Raw genomic sequence first — 9,631 nt, forward strand, 5'->3', positions numbered from 1 at the left:
ACCGCCGACATGGGGTGCACCAACGGATACCAAATGCAGCATGGAGATGGCTGCACTTTGCTTATTTTTGTTTCCGTACAGTAATCTACACTTTGCTGACAATTGCCTGTTTGGGTAGTTTCCATCAGACGGAAGAATGTAGAGTTGGGTGCAAATTGCTGCTGCAATTTGCAGCACTTGGGTGCAGATTGCATCCGCGACAGCAATCTATACCTCAGCTTCAAATTGCCTAATTGGGAAGGTTTCCGTCTTCACCAACACTCTATACTTACATATCGCAACATTAGCTGTGACCTATGTTTCACCAAATCTTGTGTTTGAACAGACGTACAAGAGAAAACCTTTGATTTCTACGTAGCTTAATCTAATCAATCCAGTAGTTCTCTTGGAAATGAGACGCGCTTCATGGTATCGTTATTAAACCCTTTTGTTTCCCTGTAAACGCCACCAACCCTAAAACGCGTATTGTACAAAGCAACTCCGTATCCTGATGTTACATTTCAACCATGTAGCTCCGAAGAGTAAAAGAACTAAGACTCTGTCACTTCTCCGTCTTGTCCGACTTGATCAATTCAGGCCCCCAAAACGCATCGGATTCCTTTTCATAGCCCTCTCTCGCAAGCTTCCTCCTCTTAGCTTTACTTTCCTCTAGCGCATCGCCTTGGACTGCGTCTCTCTTCTGTGCCTGATTCAATTTTACTAAATCGACCTTGTCTGGGTCCCGGCAGTTTTTCAACTTTTGTACGAGGGCTTTGACTTCGGCTTTGTGTTTTGCTTCGCGGGCGTCGCGCTCTGCAGCGGGGAGCGTGGCGTTGACGTATAAGCGGTGGCTGGAGATTAGGGAAGCACATGAGCGCAGAGTGGATAAGAGTTTGGCGTAGTGGGGATGTGATTGCGGGAGTTTGGTCGAGAGGTAGAACAGGGTGAGAGGTTCGTCCGCGAGGAGATGGGCTGAGAGCCAGATTTGCGATGGGGTATAGAGGAAGTATGCGTCTGTGAGCACGGCGATAGTACGTAGTGTGTTTGTTGCAGTCCCGTATGCTGCATGAATGCGCTCTTCAACCTTCTTCTCTGGCATCTTTATGGCTGTACCACCGGTTTTGGCAGGCAGTGAGAGAATCTTGTTCTGCACTTCCTTTGGTGCCATATCCTGGACGGGTCCCTGGTACTTTCCGTGCACCATCTCCAGCAGTTCCATGTGGCCGGCCTTGAGGGCGCGGAAAGGGTGGCGTACGTCGAGGTTGTACCGTAATCCTTGCATGATGATGTATTCGGGTGCGAGAACGTCTTCGGTGGTGACGTTTCGCCCGGCGCCTTCTGCGTACTGTGAAACATGGATGTTGAAGAGCTCAATCTTGGTGGCCATGAACATTATGGTACGCAGGATGGTGTTGACGTGGTAGGTCATGGGCGAGTTGTAGAGATAGAAGCGGCGCATAAATTGAATACATGTTGCCTAGGAAATGTATCAGTTGGTGGCCGAATTATGGTATTTGCAGGCAGCGGCGTACAACTACGTTCAATGGAAAGCTGTAATGGTTTCCCAGTGCGATGGCGCGTTCGCAAAACTCATTGACCACGGTGAGTTCCTCTTCGGCAGTCAGACAATTGACCTCAGTCGTCGTCTGCATGCCTGAATTGGGAGTATTTGCCCCGCTCGCATTCTCCTTGTCGGCGCCAGGTGGCGCAGCGTCACTGTCTACAGCATCCTGAGCGCGCTGCGCTCGCACTCGCGCAAGGTTCGCCTTGACGCGCTCAGTGGCCTGGAGGTTGATCCTTAGACGTTGCTCGGCAAGTTGTGCGCGAGTAAAGGACCAGTTTCGATACTGTGTCGAGTTGCGATAGAGGTCGTCTTCGGTGAGCTTCATGGCCGGGCTAGAGTTGATTGGTGGTTACGGGAGCGGGACGTTGGTGGTGAGAGGAGGATGTGCAAGGGTACGGGAAGCTAGCCGAGGTTTGCCCGCCCGCAGTCTTACTTTCATCCCATCTCACCACCACTGCAATGTCATACTCCAAGACAGACGTTCACAGCCCCCGGTAGCAACAAGCTCTTCAAGCTTTGCAAGATCACTCACGATCGCCTTGGTTAAGACCAAACCTGCTCATCCCCCAGGTATAGTACCGTGGCCGTGGTTTGCACTTGGGACTATCCCGTACTAGCAAGAACACGCAGTATGCACCTTGTTCACGCAGGCCAATCAGCCTGGACAATACAGCTCCATTCATATAACGGCCTCAATTCTGCTCAAACACAGCCGACTATGCGCTCGATTAACTATTGACGGTAGTGTCTTGATTCAGGCAAAAGCCCCTACAAAGACGCTCGTTTTTCCCGCTGCTTTCTCCTGGCGCCATTGCGCTTTTACTTGCTCTTGCTCCATGGCTCCCACAAATTCGCCTCACCTCGGCCTCTCTATCCCAACCGCATCGCACTTCTACGCCAAGCCGGGTATAGATGTGATCAATGTAATGACCTGCCTACCTTTGCGATAAGGCCATCAGTCTACGGCAAGGCGTCAGCGCTTTCGCCTTTGCCTACTGCCAGTGCACTTGGACCAGTGCTGACATCTTTGCCACAACATGCTCCTACAGGAAGGTGCTCGCAAAGAACCACTGCGGCTAATGGCTCCCGTCGGCTGGCAATGGGCCGCGTCTTTTCAGGCCCTCTGTAGACGTTAATGGCCGATGGCAGGGTGCTTGGATTTCTTTGGTCGTGTAATTCCACAATGGCTTGGCAACAAGAGCAGCTGCCTAATCCGACCACGCTATCTGGGGATTCGGGGAAGAAGATTAGCGCCTAGCTTTCACGTGTCCCTGGCTCCGCCACCTTGTTGACCAGCGCGATCTGCGTATGTAGACAAATAAATCTCAAGACAATACCTGTGGTGTCAAGTAGAGGTGTGGGTAGCAGGAGCAGGGGCAGTAGTAGCAATAATTTACCACTCTTGTAATTATTCTACCACTACTGCTTTTCTTGGATTCTACCAAAGACCGGGTTGTTGTTGTTTGCAGGACGTATACCATGCGCTGCCATGTGGATGTCTGGGCGGAATGGCAGCCAAGAACCGCCTCATGCTTGGCACAGGGGAGCTGATATGGGAACCGTACCCATAGCCGTGTTCCCAAGACCTGACAGACTTGGCTTGCATGCCGTTGCAAGCTGCGCCGAGTATTGTTGCTTCTGCGCGCGTCTTGGATCATTCTACTCGTCGGTTGTAGCTGTGATAGGAAGGTCTGTATAGTGGCCGCGACCGAGGGTGGGAGACGACCATGACTTAGTCGGTGCTTCCAGTGGTGTAGTACGGAGAGGGGAAAGATATATAATGACTATGCTTGTGCTCCCAATTTGAGGCCCACACCCAACTGCCCAAGTCAATCCGCAGTCGTCTTCGTCACAATGAAGTGGGCTACCATCACCATGGCTTTGCTGCCACTGGCCTCGGCCAGCGGCTTTACTCGTCAGGAATATGCCTCGGGAGAGGTCATGGAGCTGATGATGAAAGGCAAGGAGGTATGTTCAAGAAAGTCCATCCATTGCATGAGATGCTAACAGATCCAGGCTGCCTGGGCTAAGCAACGTGCTGCTGGCAAGTTCGACAGCGCTAGGTGGAACGGCTTTGAGAAGAAGAGGACCGACAAGGGCGTCATCAAGTGCAAGTTTGGTCGTGTTGAGGCTGTCAAGGACGACCCAGACCAGACGTACAGGTGCAACAACATTGACTTGTACGACTTCAAGACCCACGCCGAGCTTGGTGACTCTATCGGAGAGGGTTCTGGATCCTGGGGATGGACGCACCGTGGCCGTGAATTCGTAAGTTTACCCGATTTCAAATCCTTTTTCCCATATTCGGATTGGAAGAATTTCATGTTTCGATTTCGCATGCCGTTCGGTGTTGTCCTAATGGGTGGCACTGCGAGGTTGAATATTACGTGATATAAAATCACGTGACATTGAACTTGACCCATCAAGACCATTATACTGACTGTCGCACAGATTGCCATCGGCCAAACCTACGGTGCCTCTTTCTCCGAGGTTACCAAGGAGGGAAAGCTCGAGTACCTTGGTCGTCTTCCCGCCCAGAATGACTCTGTCATCTGGCGTGAGATCAAAGTCCTCGGAGACTCTCTTATTGTCGGATCCGAGGGTATCGGCCACCACGTCCAGATCTTTGACCTGAAGAAGCTTTTGAAGCTTTCTCCCAAGAATCCTTACACCTTTGACAAGGTTAAGGATGTTGCCCTCGTCGATATCAACCAGGGTATCAAGGGCCGCACCCACACCGTTATTGCCAACGAGGAAAAGAACTACGCCGTTGCCTGCGGTGCCGGCGGTCGACCAGGCCGTAACGATACTTGTGCTGGCGGTCCCATGTTCATTAATATGGATGATCCAACTAAGCCCTACGTCGAGGGATGTGCCCGGCAAGCGGGATACTGTCATGACGCACAGTGTATCGTCTACCGTGGTCCTCACAAGAAATACTACGGACGAGACATTTGCTTTGGCTATAACGAGAATCAGCTTGTAATTTACGACGTTACGAACAAAAAAGGCATGGGTAATGCGGGAGCCATCATTTCCCGCACTCCATATGTCGGCGCTTCGTACACCCACCAGGGCTGGGTTATTGATCCCTACTGGCAAACCCACCTTGTTATGGACGACGAGCTCGACGAGGGCCAGATCGATCCTAACCGCACTGCCCCTGACTCGCCCGCAAAAGATGGAAGGGCAGTAAGCTACGTGGTGGACATCCAGAACCTCGAGAAGCCCTTTGTCAGCGGTCTTTACAAGACCACTGTCCGCTCCGTCGACCATAACCAATATGTATACGACGGTCTCTCCTACCAGTCAAACTACCAGGCTGGTCTCCGCATCCTCGACGTCTCTTCGATTCCAAAGTATCCCGACGGTTCGAAGATCAAGGAGATTGCGTACTTTGACGTATACCCTGGTGACGACGCCAAGCCCGGCGGTGGTGACGCTCTCTGGGACGCCGGCACCTGGTCCGCCTATACCTTCAACTCTGGCTACGTCGTCATCAACACTATTGACCGTGGTGTCTTTGTTGTCAAGCAGGCAGATGTCAAGGGCCTCAAGAAGGGCAAGGGTCAGTTCTGGAAGGACTAGATTTATTATAACAAGTAATCCAGCCATCGCCAGATTAATGCTAATAGAAACGATATAAATGATTTCAATTTAAACGTGTGTTTAATACTCTGTGTGTTACAAACTCGTTGCTTACACACGAGTCAAGTCCTATCGGATTTAGAGGTAGGGGGTGGCGCTCGCTTCTGTGAGTCTCTTGAAATTTGCCGAGCTGTGCAGACCCAATTCCACGTAAATTAGCTTTGTCTACTATAGCTGGTGATGTCCGACTGCGTATTGAGATTGCTCCTGGCCTATTATCCTACACTACAAAAGATGTAACTTAATTGGTTACAAGTGCCTCTGCTATCATGCGTTAAAAATTATGCAGCCAAAGCTGCACCCTTCTCAGGCCGTTTACTTTCCGTATCACGGCGCCGCCTAGTTGCGTACCTATGCATCTGATGTATATCGCCCTGCCATCTTAGCAGGGACTTGATGACGGGCTCTTCTCAAACGTTCCATTCATTCATTGACATGCATTGTATTCTGACCTACGAACACTTTAGTGTAGAAACTAGGGTAGTTGAGGAACACAAAGTAGCTATAGCTATTTAGGACTTTTTGAATCCATTCCGCCACCTATCAAGATCTATCTCATTCTAGTGTTGTAGCTGCTGCAAAACTCCGGTTTACGTGGCCCAAGCTCACTCCAACTATGGCATAGCAGCACTCAATCGTATAGATCTTGAACACTACACCACGCAAATACCCTTTTATACTTGAATGGGAAATAGTCGACCGAACATTCTAGAATCAATGCATTCTGCTAACTATATTGATCTGAACTAGATCGACTTTAAGCTATAGCTCTATTGCCCTTTTGAGACATCTATGGGCATCGTTTCTAGGCCTCTACTTGATACACTATGGGAATTTCCGAAGAGGTTATCGAACAACTTCCAGACGAAGCTAGTTTCTCTGCGAAGGTTAGTTGATGTTGTAGGCTCGAACATATATGTCAAAGGGGCAAAGGAGCAAGCAAATGAGCAAGTCATCAACCTAACGAATCGAGGCACATGTACGCAGTACCGTAGTTCAAACACGACGTATAAACTTACTGTAGCAAGTAGAAATATCCGCGATGAACGTACTGGCGACGGCAAGCGTGGTAGGAGTAGTATCAGCCGTACTGTTGAGGTGAAATGCTCGATGAACTGGCTAAAGCGATTGGTATTGAAGCCGTCTTGCAAGAAGATATGTTGCGATGCTGTACGCCTGCGCATGGCAGACGCAGCAGGAGTTATCTAAGGAAGTTGTAGGGCAGTTAGTAACTGTAAAAGACTTTGGAGTCGTGGGGATACTTACATGCATAGGCTTCCACACACCTACATCGCCACCAAGGTCGATGTAGGTGTGCGCAACTCCAAGGACGGCCTCCCGACTCACTATAGGCACTGTGGTCGCCGTCCTTGCTATGCAGGCAACACACCGTGCTATGCAGGCAACACACCGTGCTATGCAGGCAACACACCGTGCTATGCAGGCAACACACCATGCAATACGCAGACAACTCATCATGCGCCCACGACACGTCGTGATACCCATCTAACTCGCCACATATCTTCTTGCTCCATAATCGTCACATTTGGTGATGCGTTCACGCGGACTTAGACTTCGCCTTTTTCTTTGGTTCCCTTCTCTTGCGCTCTATAACGGGTTGATCCATCGGTTTGTTCCTTGCTGCTCGAGATCGATGTGCACCGCAATAAAACTTGTTGTGCCCCTCTTTTCCGTACCAAAGGACCTTTTTGACGTTTTGGCAGCCCGGGTATTCGCATCGACCGGGATTGGCATAGGTAGCCTTACTCGGTGATGTGAAAGAGCCACCAAGTGGTTTTCCCTGACGCGCACGGGCTGCGTGACCAGTACAGTAATACTTCTGGTGTCCTTTCTTCGTGACAAATTGTACCGAGTTTGTTGAATTGCAGCCAGGATGTTCGCATCGTCCTGGGTTGGGATACCTAGCCCTAGGGCCATCCGCTTTCCTACGTACCACTGTAGGTTCCATTGACCTGCCTTTTTTCGCACGATTCCGGTGTGCGCAGCAATACCATTTCTTGTGGTCTTCCAAACTCACCCATCTCAATCTACCTTTCGATGTGCAGCCCTCATACTCGCATTGGCGATTTTCAGGTTTTGGGCGTCTCTTGATGGACGCCAGTTCGACTCGCCGTGCTTCCTCAGCTGGGGTGCGAGTCGGCCCCTTGATGCGCCTACGATATGCACAGTTCTTGCACATGACGTTGGTTGCCGATGGACGTGCAGGATCGACGTAGATCCATTCGGTGCGCTTGAACGACTTGTCATGTAAATTCGGGACGACTCGCTTACAATCGGGGCAAATAGCACCCGCCTTGATACCAGCGCCATGCCAGCCTTGGATAAGAGACCAAGTCCTGTTCATTCCTCGTATATCGAGATTCACGAGGCCACATTCTTTCCGGAGTTCACTGACCGCGTTGTAAATCTCGTCGTTGATAAATATGCTGGAATAATCTGGCTTTCCCCAGCCTATCCTGGGGTCATAGATGGAGTCGAGAAACAACATGAACATGCTCTCGGCAAAGCTTATCAGCCAGGGCTCTGGCTCAGAACCAAAATGTGCAAGACAACGCAGGTTGATCTTGTACCCAGGCTTGACGATTTTTGCGCCGTGGTAAGTCTTGTCCGCTACGCCCTCAAGGTAAGGTCCCCAGCGTTGGAACACACCAAACTGACCTGAACCGGAACCAACATATAGGTCCCAGTCGATTTCATCATCAATTTCGACAATGTCGATATAGATGCCGTGCTCACTCAACTCCGAGTCCGAAAGGCGCGGAAGTGACTTTAGCTCAATGAGTCCAAAGTTGTCTTTGCCGAGTATCATTTTTGTTGACTCTGGCACCCCACTCAAAAACGATTCGACCATGTAATTTTCATCGGAGTCATGGAGCAAACGAGCAAACCCGTTCGTCATCGTATCGAAACCTTTGTTTCGAGCTACCGCGCCAGTGAACATCGAATGCTCAAGGGAGAGCGCCTTTAGCCGAGGAACGATGAGACGAGTTTTTTCATCGAATGATTCGCATCGTCTCGGGTCGCTCGCAGTGACTGAATAAAATTGGCTTGGGGCGCCACACCTCTTGTCCGAGCCGAAGAGGTATTTCTTCGGAATGAAACGCCCTTGGCCTGGGCCCTAGAATCACTTTGTTAGCTTGCATAGACAAAGAAACGTCAATTCCACAACTTACATTTCCGGATACCGCTGGTATTTCCTCGGTCTCCTCGCCATCGAGTAACTCTTCCTCCTCGATCTCCCCGATGTCCTCAATCTCTTCGTCACTGAGGAGCTCTTCGATTTCAATTGGATTATAGTCGGGGTCTATAACCCAATCTCGCTCGGTGCGGAAGGCACATTCTTCTTCCGCCTCTTCTTCTTCGATGTCATCATCATCATCATCGTCGTCGTCGTCGTCGTCATCATCCTCGGTATCTGGGATGACTCTTTCTTCTTCATCGTCATCATCATCATAATCATCGTTATCTTCAGAGTCTGGAATGACTCTCTCGTAATCGCCGTCTTCATCGGCCTCGTCTTCGACGGCACATTCGCCTATGTCAGTGTCCAAGTCTTCATCAAAGTACTCGCTCTCATCATCGTCATCATCGATGATGACTTGCCTTGCCTTGCCTTTGCCTTTTCCCGTGTACGGAAGCTCCGCATCGTTCTCCCTCGCCCTCTGCTCATTCAAGAGTTGGATCCTCTTGGATGAACGGACGGCTACTGGAGCCGAGACTGCCTTGCGCTTCGAGGGGCCGGCTGCAGAAGAGGAAGGCATTTTGAATCTGTTTTCGTCTAAAGTCGAAGAAAACGAAAGCGTAGATTTGGTGAGCGAAACAGCAGAAAATTGCGTATATCGGGCGAAATGATTAGGTCTAGAGAGCAGTGTACTTCACGCGAGCAGATTTTCTATATTGGTGAGATGCACCACCTTCCTCTGTCAACAGTCGTGCCTTCCCTCCACGGCATGTTGACATTCAGGTACGTAATCACTCATTTTGCAGCGCACAGCACTCAGAAACACAAATCGTGGAATGCAAGGAAAACAATGATACAGTATTGAGTTCATTTATAAACTGAGTAGATGCAAGGAGAAATTTGGAGGGTCGTGTAGTTCTTCACGATGAGGTTCTAATCACAGTGATGTTTTCACAAGTACTACAACCAGAGTCAACCCATCTATATAGTGATAATTTACGCAGCTTGTAGTAATCTACGCAGCTTGCAGTAGATGAATTCTCCTCATTGATCATTACGATGATCAGAAAGTCATGGAATGAATGTGGTGGGGCAAAATCTGGGTGTCGGTTGGGAGTGGAGGTGAGTGTCAACAAATGGCAGGAGCGTCCGTGACAGATCTTGGCGGTCGCGACATTCTAACAACCACGAAAATGGGGCAAAAAGTGTGATTGGGGTGGATTGCAATTGAATTCAGT

General features: G+C 49.9%; 3 protein-coding genes across 3 annotated transcripts; 1 reads left to right on the forward strand and 2 right to left on the reverse strand.

The window, feature by feature from the left end:
• Positions 1-328: 328 nt before the first annotated feature.
• Positions 329-1,913, reverse strand: PSV08DRAFT_400704 (cyclin-like protein). The gene is made up of 2 exons (XM_014220887.1): positions 1,512-1,913; positions 329-1,456 (listed from the first exon to the last, which is right to left on the reverse strand). Exons 1-2 carry the CDS (start codon positions 1,866-1,868, stop codon positions 542-544), a joined length of 1,272 nt encoding a protein of 423 aa, XP_014076362.1. The 5' UTR covers positions 1,869-1,913; the 3' UTR covers positions 329-541.
• A 1,440-nt stretch (positions 1,914-3,353) lies between these two features.
• Positions 3,354-5,215, forward strand: PSV08DRAFT_360943 (uncharacterized protein). The gene is made up of 3 exons (XM_014220888.1): positions 3,354-3,511; positions 3,560-3,811; positions 3,995-5,215. The coding sequence occupies exons 1-3, from the start codon at positions 3,398-3,400 to the stop codon at positions 5,129-5,131; spliced, it is 1,503 nt and encodes a 500-aa protein (XP_014076363.1). The 5' UTR covers positions 3,354-3,397; the 3' UTR covers positions 5,132-5,215.
• Positions 5,216-6,749: 1,534 nt separating this feature from the next.
• On the reverse strand, positions 6,750-8,973 carry PSV08DRAFT_369946 (uncharacterized protein; the record flags this gene model as incomplete). The annotated part of the gene is made up of 2 exons (XM_014220889.1): positions 6,750-8,330; positions 8,386-8,973. The coding sequence occupies 2 exons, from the start codon at positions 8,971-8,973 to the stop codon at positions 6,750-6,752; spliced, it is 2,169 nt and encodes a 722-aa protein (XP_014076364.1).
• Between the last annotated feature and the right edge of the window lie 658 nt (positions 8,974-9,631).

Source organism: Bipolaris maydis (genome assembly GCF_028858645.1).
Source record: "Bipolaris maydis strain C4 unplaced genomic scaffold PSV08scaffold_5, whole genome shotgun sequence".
NCBI lineage: Eukaryota > Fungi > Ascomycota > Dothideomycetes > Pleosporales > Pleosporaceae > Bipolaris > Bipolaris maydis.